At 36.3% G+C, this 19376-nt stretch overlaps 1 protein-coding gene across 1 annotated transcript in view; it reads left to right on the forward strand.

Moving 5' to 3' along the window:
- The window catches only part of ADAM10 (ADAM metallopeptidase domain 10), a 137785-nt gene that overhangs the window by 65327 nt on the left and 53082 nt on the right, over positions 1–19376 (forward strand). The window contains exon 5 of the mRNA XM_082733756.1: positions 11172–11272. Within this exon, the coding sequence (XP_082589882.1) occupies positions 11172–11272 (101 nt within the window). The remainder of the gene's footprint in view (positions 1–11171; positions 11273–19376) is intronic.

The following is a 19376-nucleotide window of genomic DNA, read 5'->3' on the forward strand; positions in this document are numbered from 1 at the left end:
CTATCTCTTCTAAAATTGGATGATATCTAACTACTTTTCCTCTAGAGCTGGAAATATTTTTGATTTTGCTGATTATCAAATGACTATATAAAACATTTTTGCCTGTTAATGAAGTAGAAGTGTGCCCACCATCATTACATTTTTTTTAAATAGTTGCATAATGTTCTGTTGTTTCATTGGTGAATATATTACTTACCAACCTGTCAACTAAATGGACATTTAGATTGCTTCCCCTTTTTTACTATTAAACATTGCTCTGGTAGACATTATCTTCAAAACTGCTTATGTAAAGTATACTATTTAGTATTTTTTTTGACATTTGTATACATCTGTGAAACTGTTACCATAATTAATATAGTATATGTATCCATTGCCCCAAAAGGTTCCTCCTGCTCTTTGTAATCCTTCTCTTCTTCTCAACAATTCTTTTCTCAGGTACAAAACTGCAGGCTAGTTTGCACTTTGTAGAATTTTATGTAAATGCACTTATGTCTTATGTAGTCTAAAAAATCTGGCTTCTTTAGCACAGTATTTTTGACATTCATCCATATTGTTTGTGTATATTAATAGTGCATTCCTTTTTATTGATGTAGTATTTAATTGTGTGGATAATATCTTTATGCATTTGCCTGTTAATAGACATGTTTTGGGTTATCAAAAATTAAAAAAAATAAAACAACTCTAAAGCTTTTGATAAACTCATCAACTGTTGATTGATTAAACATTTTACATGTGATAATTTTTGAAAAAGACAAGAGGATGTAACAAACACTAGGGCTTTTACTGTCTTGGTCTAATACCTGAGGTCTAGAGAGGGGACATTTTGGAAATTTTAAGATGAGCCTTGTAGAAACGAGAGCAAAGGAACATTCATCTTATGTGAGTTGTGTATAGATTCTGTCTCCCCCAAACCCCAGTACTCATCCTTCAAATTCAGTTCAGAAATAATCTAGAAGCCTTTCTGGCTCCTCACTTCTGGCTGTACCTCTCTTTACTGCTGTCGATGTGTTGGTGAGTCCTCGCTGTGTTTTGAATTCAGCAGTTTACGGGTCAGTGGTCCATGTGATTGATTGATCTCTGGGAAGAGGCGTGGAAGGAAAACAGCTGTTGACTGGATGAGTACATTAAATTCAACCAATATTTAACATTTTATTAACTGTGGATGATTGCAACAACACTTCACACTTAGGGAGTTAATATTTAAATGGATACTTGTTTATATGTCTAACACCCCAGCTAGACTGTGAGCTCTTTGAGGGTCTCTACTCTTTGTCTGTGTATTCTTGTGTTGCTTATGTTTGGTAACTAATAGTTTTTTCTCTCTCATTGCTTGTTGTATAAATAAATTAATGCAGTTAAGAATAACATTGACATACAACTAGGAAATTTATGTGCATACATGCCTTAATTTTGAGCAAGGTCTGTGTTATAGTGGATCTATAAAGTAGTTAGAGATTTAGAACACACTTTCATGTAAAAACAGTTTTTGCTTGTAGGCAGCGCCTACTTACCGCAGGTGGAATGAAGGCTGAAAAGAGGCTATTGGAGTCAGCAGTTTACAGATCTTTGGTTAATGGATGACCTTTGAAGAGGAATGGAAACCAGCTGCTGACTGAGAAATTAAATTCAACAAGTGTTTATTTATTTGTCCATGTAAGGATTAAGACTTAAAAAAGAAATCCATCAGGGGAATTTTCAGTCAGTGGTCTAGTCAGAATGTGATAAATGCTTAACCAAAATGCCATCAAAGCATAGAGGGTATTACAAACTGAAGGAGCCTTTTGGATACTTAGGAAGACTTCTAAGGAGAGATGGCATTTGACTTGAACCTTGGGTAGGGTAGACTTTTGGCTGTTGGAAGTAAGAATCTCTGAAGACAGAAGAAAGGTAGTTATAACTCTGGTTGCAGTAGTATTTGTTTTTAGCTGCTGCAGCTCAGGAACTTCAGAAGGGAAAGGAAACTGGCATTTTCTTTGGCCTGGACTCACCCATTTTCTGTGTATAGGGGTGTAATGCCAGATTGAATAAATGGAAATAATGGTCATATTAAACCAGTGTGTTACAAGCTTTCATTGCAAGTTTTAGTTGTAAGTTTTACAGATGTAATGATTAATTATTTTTGAAATTTGAGTGCAGTTAACATGTGATTAATTTACTAATATCATCTGAGTGCCTGATTTGTATAAGACACTTTCAGATGCTATGGACACAAAAGTTCTTACCCTAATACATCTTAGAGTCTAGTGATTCTGTTTATAATTGAGCAGAATAATAGAGCAACTTGCTCTTCTTGACCTTATGCCCATGATCTACTTGGCCCCCAACACTAACCCTTTCTTCTTAAAAACCAGAGGTGGGAAAGGACATGCCTGGCCTATCCCACCTCTTTTTCCTGGGTGATCAGTGTTATGAGTGCAGGTGAAAAGGGAGACCACCTTCAGTTTCCTCTCTGTCCCAGGGACAATCATACTATGCTTCTCTTCCCGTGCTCTCCCCACCCTCTGGAGAAACTGGATGTGGGGAATGGAGACAGGGTGTTCAGGAGAAAGGTACTCCTGTCTCCTGGAGTTCAAAGAGAGGAAGGACATTTGGGTTTGCCCTAGCCATTCTTTTATTTCTCTACACTCATCCTCTGTCCTTAAAAACAGAGAGGAAGGACATTTGGGTTTGCCCTAGCCATTCTTTTATTTCTCTACACTCATCCTCTGTCCTTAAAAACAACAACAACAACAACAAAAAACCCACTTCTTCCTTTTACTCTTCTTCAGTGAATCTTTGTTAATTTTTGACAACTTTGGGGATAAACAGCATTTTTGTGGGCAAGAACCCTACCTACCTACCCTTCAGATATTAACAACTTTCTGTTCATTGTGAAGTCCGTCTATCTTAAATTCAATTAAGATAATAAAAGTTAGATCATTTCACTGGATTGGTGATTTATAGCACGTTATTGGAGACAAACCAAATTTGAGATCTCATAACTGAGGCCTTGGACTTTGCAATCAGATTTTTAACCTGCCAGTCACACAGAGGTGAGGAAAGCCTCACTGGAAATAGTGAGGATGCAAGGGGATGCAAGGTCTACACTAGTTAGTATGTAGTGAGAAGTGGGTTTTTTTTTTTTTTTTTAAAGATTTTATGTATTTATTTGACAGAAATCACAAGTAGATGGAGAGGCAGGCAGAGAGAGAGAGGGAAGCAGGCTCCTCGCTGAGCAGAGAGCCCGATGCGGGACTCGATCCCAGGACCCCGAGATCATGACCCGAGTGGAAGGCAGCGGCTTAACCCACTGAGCCACCCAGGCGCCCCGTAGTGGGTGTTTGTTTTATGCATCAGTTCTGTTGGACACAGTATCTAAATGGTAAATATTTCCTTCTTCCTGGAGTGGATGATTGAGAGTTAATGAGAACTATTTCCTGCTTGAGGTGGTATCACAATATATGTATTATTTATATTTGCCCCTTCTACAGCAAAACAAAAGCAAAAGGTTGGCATGCAAAAGAACTGGAAGATGGGCAATAGATTTAAAGCCGATCTTTGTTTTAAATAGGCTGAATATTCTACACCAATGATTCATTCTTTGTGAAAGAATATGCTGTTTGGCCTTTTCAGGGGAACTACAGTGCATCCTATGATTTAGCATCACAATGAGGGCTTATTCATTAGTTGAACAAAGGCTTTTTCTAGAAATGGGGGTTATATTGTCAGTAATTTTAGAGGGAAAATGTCATTGTCCATTTTCATAGTTAATGTGGTGACCAGGGTAAATAAGTCTTAAAAGTTTTGAAACTATATAGGAAAAATTTTACACTTGATTCCTTTTTTTTCTGTTGAGACAGTTCTGTGCTAACAGAATTTGAAGCATATATAAATACTATTTTGTTGCTTTGGAAATGTCTTTTTTTAACTTAAATATCAAACTTTCCGAAAGTATGTCTTTCTCTAGTTTATGGTATATAAAATACAATTTATAAAGAGATAAAACACTACATTTTTCTTTTTAGATATTCTAATTTTTCTAATATTTTAAAGTATGTTGTACTAAATAATAGTTTTTAAAAATTTTTCATTCCCCTATACATTTATAAGTAATAATTAGTTTTAGTATATTTACTAAGAGGGTATTAGTATTTTCATATTTAAAATTTTTTAAGGTTGGGAACAATTGTAACTTTACCCATTGATATGAAGATCACTTTGCATAGTTTCAGCTGACATGGTCAGTTTTACTGCTGCCACTAATGGGGCAAAACAAGGGGTGCCTGTCTTTAACTGGGTAAATAGGATAGAGAATGGACTCTGGAAATATAGTGTCATGGCCAGGAAGCATAAGTGAACTGTTAGAGGTTACAGATGATTATTTTTGAGTGAGAATAGTCATAGTTACCGGTTTTCCCCAGGCCCATTCAATTGCAGGGGTGCAGGTAGAAAGTTCATTTAAACAGGATTTGGATGAGAGGTGGGGTGGGGGGGCAATGAAGTTTTAAGGCAATACAATGAAGTAATTATAATAATAATTGAGTATTGGATTTAAGCTGAATAAACAGAAGAAAGAGAATATCCAGTGATAGTGAACAAGGTGGTAACATTGGTAGATTGAAAGATCTTAAGTGGTGTTGCAGGATTGTTGGAGGGAATTTTCTGAAAAGATAATTGATGGAAAGAAAGTAGGATGTGCAAGTTGAGATTATTAATGGGTTTCAGTTATTAGTAATGACAGGTTCAAAAGAATGTAAGTGAGATCTTGATGTAGGAGAAGATCATTGGAGAAAAGGCGGTGTAAGTGTACTGGAAGAATCATTGATATTATTGGAATCACTAAGAATTATGTTGGGGTGATGTCAGAGAGATAGGAGCTAAAAATAAGGAAATAAAGGGAAGTAGTGACCGAGGGACAGAAAAAATGACTCTAATGAGTTAGAGTAGTTGCTGGTATAGTCTCATGACTATAAAAGCTAAGTCACAATGAGAATAGTCCTGATGGTCCTAAGGCAGAAAGTGGTAGATGGTTTTGAGTCTTCAGTGACATGAGAGGCAGGGTAATGTTTTCTCAGGAATAGGAAGAATTCTTGGGTTCCCCCTTGATTCTTGCTGGAGTTGAATAATGCGGCAAGAGTCTCTTGACCTCTGCTGGATGATGGACCAGGGGAGGTGATATTCTGAAATGTCTGTATTCTCTTGGTTCCAGCCAAACGCAGTTTTTTGGAGGTGTGACGGCACAGAGCAATCTTATTTTAGGCTGCCTTTTACCCCTGGGGAATGATGGCCTGCAAGGTGGTGGTTCGGTTCTTGCTTGTGCTGGCTTCCTTTCACCTGCTGCTGATATTAGCCTATAGATGGTGTGCTGTTACACTAGTATTTGTTAGACTTCTGACTGCGGAGGACTGGTGGGAAGAAATCCATTCTAATATTGGCTACATATACAGTGTCAACAGATATATATGTGTGTGTATACCTGTGTATGTTTATGTCTATAAATATATTAGCTTTATATATTTCATCATGTAGGTGAGATACCCAGTACTTGTTTGAGTACCCTAATCTTAAATGTGCAGTTGCTCAGCATCAGTGCCAATATATTGATGACAGCAGAGTGTCACTGTGTCTAGTATTACTAATATCTGGAAAGTATTTATATTTTATTGGGTTACTACATAATAGGGACTGCTGAATATGTATAAATCAGACACGTATATTCTTTTTAGGCTTCCCTTATTATCATACTAAAGAGGATGATGTTACAGTTGTTTAAGACAGGGATATTTTTGTTTTGTTCCTGAATTCAGTAAGATGCTCATTTAAATGCTGTGCACATTCACTGGTTCAAGTGTTTGGAAGTATAAAATTCACTCTTCCAGAAATACTTTGTAGTAGCTGTTTTGTGCCTGTGTAGAAACTGATTCAAAATATATTTCTTAGTATTTTTTGGGGAAAGATTTTATTTATTTGTTAAAGAGAAAAAATGAGCATGAGCAGGGGGAGGGGCGAAGGGAGAGGGAGTGGCAGAAATCTATGCTGAGCAGAGAGTCTGATGCAGGGCTTGAACCTAGGACCCCAAGATGATAACCTGAGCTGAAGTCAGTTGCTCAGCCAACTGAGCCACCCAGGTGCCCTTCTTTGTTTTGAGTGGAGGTATATCCTAATTCCTCTCATGGTCAGATTATGATATTTGTTATTTCTCAAATTTGAAAAATATCAAGGCTATTAACTGATTTATGTATTGAAGTATTATAATTATATTATGTATTGAAGCAAAAATGTTATTTTGACATATTATGTGGTGGACTTAAACCACATTGCTAACAAGCTTCACAGCCCTTTTTACTTTTTTAAAACTGAAAATCATGCATTAATAAATCTTCTTAAATTGTTTGAACAGTGAAAATAGCACATTTCTCTAAGCGTGAGAAATATTTTATCTGGGTGTTACAGAGTTTACAAGTTTCTATCTTTAGCTAAAAGTGGAATTATTACTGTGTGTATGACTCTTTACTTAACTGTATGTCTGAATTTTTGGCAAAAGTTCTATCTGGGGATGAGTAAAAACTAGTTATAAATGAAAACATTCAGAAAATGACAATGAATACTAACATTGCTAAAGGATATCTGATATGCTAGCCTAAGATTATTTTGGTACTATGATTGGAAAAATTTGCCAAATGCCATTGGGAGAGCAGGTATAAAATTAGTTTTTCTCTCTTTGATGAACATTTTCACTATCTGTTAAGGCAGTGCTAGCTGCAGTACCAAATAGCCCCCAAATTCAGTGACAAAATGCACTAAAAGCTCATTTCACTAAGTAACAGTTTAAGGTGAGTATTCCTCATCAGGCAGCTTCTCTTCAATAAATAATTCAGGAATCCAGGGTACTTTATTTCATGCTGTTTCCAGTTTGTCTCCCGTCAGCCATTCAGAAGGACAGAGAGTGTGGAGTATCCTGTCTTGTGTACTTCATTGTTGCTCATGCTCCTTCAACTTGAACTTGGTTATATGTCACATCTAACTTGGAAGGGAGCTGGGAAATTCACTGTAGCTTTGTATGCACAATAATGAGGACCTGTTTGTCAATGGCTACCAAACTATGCCAAAAGTAAAATTTTTTTTTTTCAAATAAGATTTTTGAATAGTTAAAGACCTTTTTTTTATTTTTTATTTTTTTAAAAAAATATTTTATTTATTTACTTGACAGACAGAGATCACAAGCAGGCAGAGAGGCAGGCAGAGAGAGAGAGGAGGAGGAAGGCTCCCTTCTGAGCAGAGAGCCCAACGTGGGGCTCGATCCCAGGACCCTGAGATCATGACCTGAGCTGAAGGCAGAGGCTTTAACCCACTGAGCCACCCAGGCACCCCAAAGACCTTTTTTTAAATTGGCTAAATGATATACTGATTTGGAGGGTCTTTGGAGACATTTATGTATTTTGGTAAACAAATTATTCCCTTTGCCTCTGTATTTCTTTCTTTCATTCTGTCTTTTCTCCTTTCCTTTCTTCTTTCCTTTTTGGTAGTGGTGAGACGTGTGACATGGCGAGACCGGGTATGGTAGACTTTTATGGAAAGCTCATTGAAAATTGATTGTAATGATTTAATCACAGGGCTTGTCTTTTGAAAGGCTAAGAAGTAAAATAGTTTTTTATTTGGGAGTGGTGTCATCGGGTGTCCATGTGTCTATGCTAATGTCTCTTTGTGAGAGAGAGCAATTTGGGCTTGGGGTTTATTAAATGGTTTTAAGAAATGTCACGATAAAATTGGAATTGTAGTATAAAATAGTTCTTTTTTTAAAGTTTTAATTTTAATTCCCATATAGTTAACATACAGCATTATATTAGTTTCAGGTGTCAAAATAGCTTTTTTGTGTGTGTATACTGGGAGATGTCTAATTCAACTATAAGAATTTCATCAAATGGTAAATATGCATTTTTCATTGAACTTAAATTAGCCTAAGGTAAGTGGTAAAATAGATTCTTATTATCTTAAATACAGACTTAATCTAAACTAAGGTACCACAAACTCACCTGTTAGTCGAAAAATAAGATTATAACATACTAATTGAATTGTAAGTTCGTTGCGTATCACATTGGAACAGAAACTAAACTTTTGGAAAATATATAAATTAGTTTCATCCGTTGTTATATGGCAAAATATTTTGTTTATCAGTAACTCTGAGTACATTTTTTACTTGTCTGCCTAGTTGTTGCCAGCATCAGCAAGATTCCTCCTTTAAACATTGTTATCTTAAATAGATAAGCCATTTTCTTAGCCTTGAGTTAAGGGAAAACAAGCCAAAGACTCAGTCCATGTTCCTGGTTACTGGAATCTGGACTATCCTAGTATGGGGGTAAAATAAAATAGAACAGAGTTATGGATGTATAAATGATATCAAACTATGAACATGGCTTTATAATAACAATTAAAATAAGTAGCAAAATAAACTCTGTTAACTGAAAAAGGTACTTTAAGTATGTGTATAAACATGCCTATGAATAAGACTCTATATTTTTTTCTTTGTTTATTAAAATGAGTGTTCTTGGCATGGAGGAGCTTCTTCACCTGGTGGTTCAGGCAAGTTAGAGTCCATTAAGAATCTGGGCAAGGCTCATTGGGATGTTTTCAGGTTAAAATTGTATTATCAGGGGCGCCTGGGTGGCTCAGTGGGTTAAGCCACTGCCTTCGGCTCAGGTCATGATCTCAGGGTCCTGGGATCGAGTCCCGCATCGGGCTCTCTGCTCAGCAGGGAGCCTGCTTCCCTCTCTCTCTCTCTCTCTCTCTCTCTCTGCCTGCCTCTCCATCTACTTGTGATTTCTCTCTGTCAAATAAATAAATAAAATCTTTAAAAAAATTGTATTATCAGAGGAAGATACTGTGGTGATTATAACCCTAAATATTCTAAAAGATGAGAATTGAAAATCTGGGCATATTACATTGGAAAACTTTTCAGCCTTTGTGGCAGATTCTTTTTGGATACATTTTGAATGGCGTTACGTTTTTACTTTCCCAAAGTCAACCTTTGAAACGCTAAAATAATACACATATTAGGTTTTGTCTCATTTGGTATTTCAGTGCCACTTTGAAATCATTTGTTCTACCAACGTTGTAGTCTTTTAGTCCTCATTTTATTTTGAAAAATGTTAAACTTAAGAATTATGCAGAAACATATATCCTCCTAGATCTGCCATTAAAAAAAATTTTTTTTTTGGATCCCGCATACACTTTTTGGGGAACTATTTGAAAATAGGTTCTAGACATCATGAAACTTCATTGCTAAACACATCCCCTAAAACTCACACTCCTTAAGAATATGTACATTTTCATAAATAGCTATGGTAGTGTTCACCCCTAAAAAAATTAATTCAGTAATACCTTTTACTATCCAGTCTATAATAAAATTTCTCCAGTAGTCCTAAGAATATCTTTTTTGCATTTGTTTATTATGTCTCTTTTAGTGTCTTGATTACCAGCTCCTCTACCCTTAGTTACCAACTTTTTCTGTTTTTTTCCTTTAAATAACATTGCTATTTTTTACTTGTCTAGATCAGTGACTTAGAGGATATTCTGCACTTTATTATGTCTTGATTGTTTATTCATGAACATATTTGGTCAAGAATATTGTATAGGGAAAGCTGGGCATTCCTTATCACATTACATCAAGAGGCACATATTTGGGGCGCCTGGGTGGCTCAGTGGGTTAAGCCGCTGCCTTCGGCTCAGGTCATGATCTCAGGGTCCTGGGATCGAGTCCCGCGTCGGGCTCTCTGCTCAGCGGGGAGCCTGCTTCCCTTCCTCTGTCTCTGCCTGCTTCTCCGTCTACTTGTGATTTCTCTCTGTCAAATAAATAAATAAAATCTTTAAAAAAAAAAAAAAAAAAAAAAAAAGAGGCACATATTTTTCTCCTACTGGTTGTGCTTAGCTTGGTCATTTGGTAAATGAAGTGAGAATTATAAAGAACTATATCTTTAGTGTGAAGGTACCATTTTCCTTTATAATTAATAAATAATCTATGGGGTTATACTTCCAGAGACTATGAAAATCCTGTTACCTCATATCTTTCACCTAATGGTTTTAGTACCCATTAATGATCCTTCCCTAAATCACTTCATACATGTGGAGTTACAAAGTCTTAACATTTTAAGTCTATTATTTTACACTTATTGATTGGAATTTTACAGTTTTTGGAGTCTTGACCTTTGATAAAAAACTAAAGTTTAAGTTAGAACTGTTACTATCAGTAAATATAGGTTGTCACATAACTCCTGCCTCTTAACTGCTAGATTAAATTTGTGTTGTATTATCTAATTAGCTTTCAAAGAATTAGGTCACTAGTATCCACTTTAGGTTTTAGATTTTCTTAAGAAACTGTGTATAGTATTTCTAATTATTTTTTGTACTATATCTTAAGCTAAATATAAAATACTTGATATTTTATCTTGACAGTTCTCTTAATTATGGTAACTTGATTAAATTATAAAATAGGTTCATGAATAAGGAGAACCCTAGCAAGGGAGAAGTATGTGAAATTTGAGAGTGGAATAAGGTTTTAAATGACTAAGCTAAAATGGAATAGGTATCTAGAAATAGAATGAATTCAGTTAAGGATAAATTAATCACTGTTTAATTATAAAGGGAAAACAAATGATAAAATAGTTATTGGCTTATAAAGCACTGACTTGAATTACACTTCGAAGAAATTTAAACTCTCTCTGCTTTTACTGTGCCATGAAGCATGTTTCTAGGTCACTTTTCCTTGAGGCCAGTTGGTATTCATTGAAGGAATTCAAGCCATATAGAATATTATATTAGTCTAACTGTAGTTCAGCTTGAGGTGTACATTTGCAACATAGGAAAATTAATGTGTTTGGGGGGAAAGTTGTAAATTATGAAATGAAGTAAATTGCAGTATTAACGCACTTTATATATCTGAAGCAGGAAAGGTTGGGAAAGTAAAACCTAGAATGAAGAATGGTTATTGTCTTTTTTAGAATTCACAAATCATCTAGACAAAAATCTAGAGACCAGTGATATTTTATTGAGGAGAACTTAGGAACTTGCAAGCTTTTAAAATGAGGATGTTCAATAAGCATCTGTGGCTTTCATTAATTGTCAGAATTAGCTTTTCATTTATAAGATAGTAATCTCTAAACCTGTGATAGTAATGTCATTAATTCTTTGTATTTTAGACTATCCCCATAAATATGGTCCACAGGGGGGCTGTGCAGATCATTCAGTATTTGAAAGGATGAGGAAGTACCAGATGACTGGTGTAGAGGAAGTAACACAGGTAAGGATTTTAATACTAGCTTACATTAAGAAATGGAAATGAACTTGGGTATGTGTTCCTGCATTAAAAATGCATGTTCTAGAATTTCTGAAAGATTGATCCCTCTGTGGGGAAATACTTAATATTTTTTAATGTTCAAAAGGTCAGGTAACTTGCCTATAATAAGGCATGATGCTGAGATTGGAATGCAAATCTGTGTGACTCAAAAAACATTGTTACATGTCTAGAATATACTCTGTCTTACATATTTTGTTGTCAAGTTAGGAAAAATTTAGTCCGAATACATATTTTGTATAAATGTATTTGTATTCGTATGAAAATTAGAGCGACCAAATTATCCTGGTTTGCTGGCCTAAGCAAACTGAGATGTTTAGGCACTATAGTAAAAATCACAAGGCTTTTGAGACTTATATATATTTATTTGTCAAATTAGTTGATTTTTAAAGTAATCTCTATGCCCAGCGTGGATCTCCAACTCTGCTTTTGGTATATTACATTTTTTCACCATTGTCTCTTGGTTTATTTTTACTCTTTTTCTGACCTTTTTAGAAATAGTTAATTCAAAACACACATTTAAAAAATTATTTTTATGGTAAAACATTTATTATGTATTTTGGCGTCTTTTCTAACAGTAGTAAGATGGAATAATGTTGCTTGAGTTTCTTGAGTCACAAATGCAGATATGTGTGTTTCTTGATCTGCAAAATGGAACAGACAATTCTATTTCAGGTGGCTTTTTCAAGTATAAGCGAGATTTTATTTTTGTACTTCTTGAATAATTATGTATCAGTCTTCTGCCTTATGTCAGAGACTGGTAAGTTCTGGGATTATGTCGAGATGAACATGAAAGCTTGTTCTCAAAAAGTTAGTAACTTGACCCTTGAAAAACATGGTGGTTGGGGGGTTGCTGCCCTTGTGCAGTTGAAATTCTGCATATAACTTTGACTCCCCAAAAAATAACTACAGATAGCCTCCTATTAACTGGATGCCTTACTTGATAACATGAATAGTTAATTTATTTTGTATGTTATATGTATTTAATACTGTATTCTTAAAATAACATAAGCTAGACAAAAAAATGTTCTTAAGAAAATTATAAGGAAGAGAAAATACATTTAGAGTATGGTAGTTTATGTATGGAAAAAAAATCACATATTAGCAGGCTCACACAGTTCAAACCTATGACAGGTTTGTATAAGGGTCAACTGTAGTTTAATTGGTGACACAGAGAAACAGTTGAGAGTGGTAAGAGATAGAAGAGGATTAAGCATTGATACTGTACACATTAAGAGAAGTAGTTAATCTAGCCTAGATAGTATTTGAGGACAAAAATCAGAAACTAAAAGAATAAGCAGAAGTTATGTTGGCCATGAAGAGACAGGATGATAGGAGGAACAGTATATACAAAGGTCAGAGGGACAGCAAGACCAGGAAACAATTTTTAACTCCAGGGTGGGGTACAAAATTAGAGACTGGAAAAAATTCGAAGTTTTTCAGTTACTCAGTGGAGATTGTGGCTTGTACTAAGGTATTCGTAATGTGGATAAAGAGGACAAGACTACAGAATACTAAAGCAGTGGCTAGATATAACATTCATATACAAAAGTAGGCTGCATTTCTTTATATCAGCAGACTACCAGAAAAAGAGGACATCATTTAATAATAGTAAAAGACTGCCATGTATTGAATAATCAGTGTAACAAGGAATTATAAGGCCTATATAAGGAAAATTATAAAACTTTGGAAGAAAAGTTAAAGAAGATTGATTTAAATAAATGGAGAGATATATCATTGTTGTAGAAAATAATACCTAATACCATAAAAGCATCAGTTTTCCCCATATTGATTTTTTAAAAATTTTATTTATATATTTGGCAGACAGAGATCATAGGTATGCAGAGAGGCAGGCAGAGAGAGAGGGGAAACAGGCTCCCCACTGGACAGATAGCCTGACATGGGGCTCAATCCCAGGACCCTAAGATTATGACCTGAGCTGAAGGCAAAGGCTTAACCCACTGAACCACCCAGGCGCCCCCCCCCTTTAAATAAACATATAATGTATTTATTTTTTTAAATAGACGTATAATGTATTATTAGCCCCAAGGTTTCAAAACCTGTGAATCCCCAGGTTTACACACTTCACAGCACTCACCATAGCACATACCCTCCCCAATGTCCATAACCCCATATTGATTTGTAAGTTCACTGCAATTCCAGTATAAATTACAACGGGGTTATTCACAGCACAATGATGTGTTGAAAATGTTACAGAGAAAAGTAAAGGCTAATAAGAAGTAGGGCCCACCCTAAAGGTGGTGAGCAGGAAAGAGGGATTTACTCTGGAAGATATTAAGACTTATTATAATTTCTATTTTTTTTGCTTTTTGTTTAACTTTATTTTATTTTTTCCATGTTCCAAGATTCATTGTTTATGCATCACCCCCAGTGTTCCGTGCAATACATGCCATCCTTAATACCCACCACCAGGCTCACCCAATCCCCGGCTCCCCTCCCCTCCAAAACCCCCAATTTGTTTCTCAGAGTCCATAGTCTCTCATGCTTCAAGCCCTCATCAGATTTCTCCCAACACCCTTCTCCTTTCCTTCTCCCAATGCCCTCCATGTTATTCCTTATGCTCCACAACTAAGTGAAACCGTATGATAATTAACTTTCTCTTTTTGACTTACTTCACTCAGCACAATCTCCTCCAGTCCCATCCATGTTGATAAAAATGTTTGTTGGGTATCCATCTTTTTTTTTTTTTAAAGATTTTATTTATTTATTTGACAGACAGAAATCACAAGTAGGCAGAGAAGCAGGCAAAGAGAGAGAAGGGGAAACAGGCTCCTGCTGAGCAGAGAGCTCTATGTGGGGCTCGATCCCAGGATCCTGAGACCATGACCTGAGCCGAAGGCAGAGACTCAATCCACTGAGCCACCCAGGCGCCCCGGGTATCCATCTTTTCTGAGGAGACATAATACTCCATTGAATATATGGGTCATATCTTCTTGATCCATTCGTCTGTGAAGGGCAGCTTGGCTGGAAGGTCCAGTTTAGCGACTGTGGCCATTGCTGCTATAAAGACTTACTATAAAATTGAGAGTATGATATTAGCATAAGGTGAACAAGTTGACCAGAGGAATAAAATTGAGTTCTCAGAAGGAGACTGATACATGTGTGAAATTTTGTTATGTAGTAGAGGTAGAAGCTCAAATCAGTGAGGAAAAGTAGAGATCATTGAGTAAGCAGAGCCAGAAAAAAAGTGCCCATTTGGAAAAAAAAATAAAATGAAATTAGGTCTCCATCTTACATCATATTTAAAACAGAACAAAATTCCTGGTTTGCTAAAGTATTAAATGTCTAAAATGAAAAATATGAAATGCTTAGTGGAAAAAGTAAGTGGAGATTTTCCTTCTATCCATGATGGAGTAATTGATATCCAGCTAGACCTCCTGTGAATATATGAAGACTGAACTGAATGAAATATTTGAAACAATTATTTTCAGACATTGTTTGAATGTAGGGAAGGGAAGCAGGGAAGGACTGAGATCCCTGAGTGGGAAGAAGTAAGTCTCTCTGTAGTCTCCTTTTTTGGCTGGAGGCAAAATTTTAGGTATGGCACTGGGAAAGGAGATCTCAAGAAGGGTGAGAAGTACATAGCAATTCTCTTGAGTTGAAGAGACAGGTCAAAGTTTAGGAAGGCTGAGGTATCTGGACTTAGGACAGAATGCCTGAGAAGAGAGGGCTATACTAGGAAAAGCTCCAGATATCTGGACAGGATTTCCCTGAGTCTTAGCTGAAAACTAACCTGTGCGTGAACAGGAGGACAGACTATTGGAGAATCTATAAATTGAACACCTATAAGAAATTACACTTGGTAGAAATCCCAAGTCATGCTAGGAATAGGGTGACCTCACGCTAGAGTAAAGACTACTTCAGACCTACCTTTATTAATCTGAAAAATCAAGCTTGATAAAGATCAAAGTGATTCTTAAGTAAATTAGCTTCCTATAAGAATAAAGCTCAATAATATTTGTTAAAGGAGGTCACAGAACGGAGATACTCTACAATGTAAGCATTCAAAAAACATTCAGAAAGCATTACTAGATGACAGAAAGATGAAAAATGTGATCTGTAGTCAGGAGAAAAAACACCAGGTGGAAACAGAACCAGAAATTACAGGCATTAGCACACAAGGACATTAAAGCAACTATTATTAATGTGTTCAAAGAATTATCAAAGAACATGAAAACAGAAAATTAGAAATTATAATAAAGAACCTAATGTAACTTACAGAACTGTGGAAAGTACATTTTCTGAATTGAAAAATTTAGTGGATGGGCTTAAGAGCAAATTAGTTATTGCAGAAGCTAACATAAGAAAGCATGAATAAAGGACAATAAAACAGTAGAAATAACCCAAATCTTAGCACAGAGAGAAAATAATTGGGAGTACAAGGAGGAGGGAATGTAGAAATAAGATTTGAAAAATTAATGTTTCCAGAATTTTAAGAAATCGGGAAAAACCCTAAGAAGCTCAGTGAAACTCAGGCAGGATAAACACAAAATCATACCAGGACCCATTGCAATCAAATTACTGGAAATCACTAGAAATGAGAGGGGCGCCTAGCTGGCTCAGTCAGTGGAGCACGTGACTCTTGATTTTGGGATTGTTGAGTTCAAGCCCCCACATTCCGGGTAGAGATTACTTAAAAATAAAATCCTTAAAAAAACCCAAAACTAGCCATAGAAAAGAAGATACATTTACATATAAGGAACAAATATTAGAGTAACTGCTGCCTGCCCATCACACATTGCAAACTGAAGATATACATGGAATGACATCTTTAAAGTGTGAAAGAAAAACTATCAAACTCTAGGATTCTTTATTCTGTGACAATAATGTTAAAAAATGAGAGCTAATTAAAGATCTTTTTTAGGTAAAGCTGGGAGAATTTGCCTCTAGATATACATTGCAAGAAATGTTAAAGGATATTTTTCAGGTAGAAAAAGGATACCAAATGGAAATGCAGATTTATACAATGAAGTGAAGAGCATAAAGTAGAAAATACATAGGGGCACCTGGGTGGTGCTGTCAGTTAAGCTTTTAACTCTTAGTTTTGGCTCAGGTAGGGATTTCAAGGTTGTGGAATCAAGCCCTGCGTCCACCACTGCTCTGTGTGGAGTCTGCTTGTCACTCTCCGTTCCCGTGCCCATGTGTGCCCTCTCTCTCTTTCAAAAATAAATCTTTAAAAAGCTGTTAAATGCATAAGTAGAATATAAAGGACATTTTTATCATTTAAATATTTTCTTTAAGAGGTAATTAAAATAGTTACAATGTAAAATGTGTTTATAATATACAAAGAATCAAAATTTATGATAATGGCACAAAAGATAGGAAAAGTGGAAGTATATTGTTGTTTCTTACACTATACATAAAGTGGTGTAATTTTGGCAGGTAGATTCTGCCGTTTAAAAGTTGGATATTGGACAACATGGATGGAACTAGAGCGTATCATGCTTAGCAAAATAAGTCAAGCAGAGAAAGACAACTATCATATGATCTCCCTGATATGAGGAAGTGGTGATGCAACATGGGGGCTTAAGTGGGTAGGAGAAGAATAAATGAAACAAGATGGGTTTGGGAGGGAGACAAACCATAAGTGACTCTTAATCTCACAAAACAAACTGAGGGTTGCTGGGGGGAGGGGCTTTGGGAGAAGGGGGTGGGATTATGGACATTGGGGAGGGTATGTGCTTTGGTGAGTGCTGTGAAGTGTGTAAACCTGGTGATTCACAGACCTGTACCCCTGGGGATAAAAATATATGTTTATAAAAAAAATAAAAAATTAAAGAATTCAAAAAAAAAAAGTTGGATATTGGAAACTTTAGTGCAGAGCTCAGCAACCTACTACACCCCATACACCAGCTGCTTGCTTTTGTAAATAAAGTTTTATTGGAACACAGCCACAGTCATTCTTAGGTACATGTCTGTGACTGCCTTTGCACTACATCGGTAGAGTTGAGTAGTTGTATCAGAGACAGCGTGGACCCAAAGTCTAAGTATTTACTGTCGGTCCTTTTCTTTTTTAACAACTTTTTTTTAAAAAAGATTTTATTTATTTACTTGACAGAAGTAGAGAGCACAAGTAAGCAGGCAGAGGGAGAGAGAGAAGCAGGCTCTCTGCTAAGCAGGGAGCCTGACGCGGGGCTTGATCCCAGAACCCCAGAGTCACAACCTGAACCGAAGGCAGCCGCCTAACCAACTGAGCCACCCAGGCATCCCTACTTTGGGTCCTTTTAAGATGATGTTTACAGTAATGTCCTCTGCCCTGGAGTTACCACTGAAAGAAAATAAAGGAGACATAGTTAACAATCAAATGTACAGTTGACCCTTGAAAACATGGATTTGAACTGCACAGCAGGTCCACTAATATGTGGATTTTTTTTCAGTAAATACTGCACAACATAAATTACAACACTATAAATGTATTTTCTCTTACTAGTTTGCATATGAGTAAAGTATATAATATATATGGTATGCAAAATATGTTAACTGACTAGCTGCTTTATCAGTGAGGCTTCTAGTCAGACTATTAATATTTAAGTTTTTGGGGAGTCAGAAGTTATATGCAGATTTTCAGCTGTGTGAGAGTTTGGCATCCCTAATCTCTGGGTTGTTCAGGAATCAACTGGAGTTTAAAATACTCGGTTAATCCAAAATAAGGGGAGAGGAACAAAGAACATATAGGACAAATAGAAAATAAATACCAAGATTGTAAGTTTAAATCTTACCATGCTTATGATTACATTATATGTAAATGGACTATCCACATTGACTTAAAAAGCTGGAATGGTAAGAATAATTAAAATAAGACCAAATCTGTCTAAAAGAAATATAGATAAAAATAATTTTTTAAAAATTTAGGGGCACCTGGGTGGCTTAGGGGGTTGAGCCTCTGCCCTCGGCTCGGGTCATGATCTCAGGGTCCTGGGATCGAGCCCCGCATCGGGCTCTCTGCTCAGTGGGGAGCCTGCTTCCCCCTCTCTCTCTGCCTGCTTGTGACCTCTCTCTCTCTCTCTCTGTCAAATAAATAAATAAAATATAAAAATAAAAAAATAAAAAAAATTTAAAGTCAGTGAATTAACATATAATGTATTATTAATTTCAGAGGTAGAGGTTGGTGATTCATCAGTCTTATACCAGTGTTCATTACATCATGTGCCCTCCTTAATGTCCATCACCCAGTTACCCCATTCCCCTACTCCTCCCCTCCAACAACCCTCAGTTTGTTTCCTATGATTAAAAGTCTCTTACGGTTAATCTCCCTCTCTGATTTCATCCTCTCTTCCCCTGTGATCCTTTATTTTGGTTCTTAAATTCTACATATGTGTGAGATCATATGATAATTTCCTTTCTCTGATTGACTTGTTGCAAATGGCAAGATTTCATTTTATTAAGATTTTATTTATTTATTTGACATAGACCACAAGTAGGCAGAGAGGCAGGCAAAGAGAGAGGGGGAAGCAGGCTCCCTGCAGAGCAGAGAGCCCGATGTGGGGCTCCATCCCAGGACCCCGGGATCACGACCCAAGCCAAAGGCAGAGGCTTTTAGCCCACTGAGTCACCCAGGCGCCCCAAGATTTCATTTTTTGATGGCTGAGTAGTATTCCATTCTCTGTGTGTGTATGTGTGTGTGTGTGTGTGTGTGTGTTTATACATACCACATTGTCTTTATCCATTCATCTGTCATTGGACATCAGGACTCTTTCTGTAATTTGGCTATTGTGGACATTGCTGCTATAAACATTGAGGTGCCCCTTAGGATCACTACATTTGTATCTTTGGGGTAAATAAATACCCATAGTGCGATTGCTGGGTTGTAAGGTAGCTCTCTTTCCAACTTTTTGAGGAACCTTCATACTGTTTTCCAGAGTGGCTGTACCAGCTTGTATTCCCACCAACAGTGTAAAAGGATTCCCCTTTCTCTGCATTCTCATCAACATCTGTCATTTCCTGACTTATTAATTTTAGCCATTCTGACTGCTGTGAGGTGCTATCTCATTGTGCTTTCTATTTGTATTTACCTGATGTCTAGTGATGT

Source organism: Mustela nivalis (genome assembly GCF_964662115.1).
Source record: "Mustela nivalis genome assembly, chromosome: 6".
Lineage (NCBI taxonomy): Eukaryota > Metazoa > Chordata > Mammalia > Carnivora > Mustelidae > Mustela > Mustela nivalis.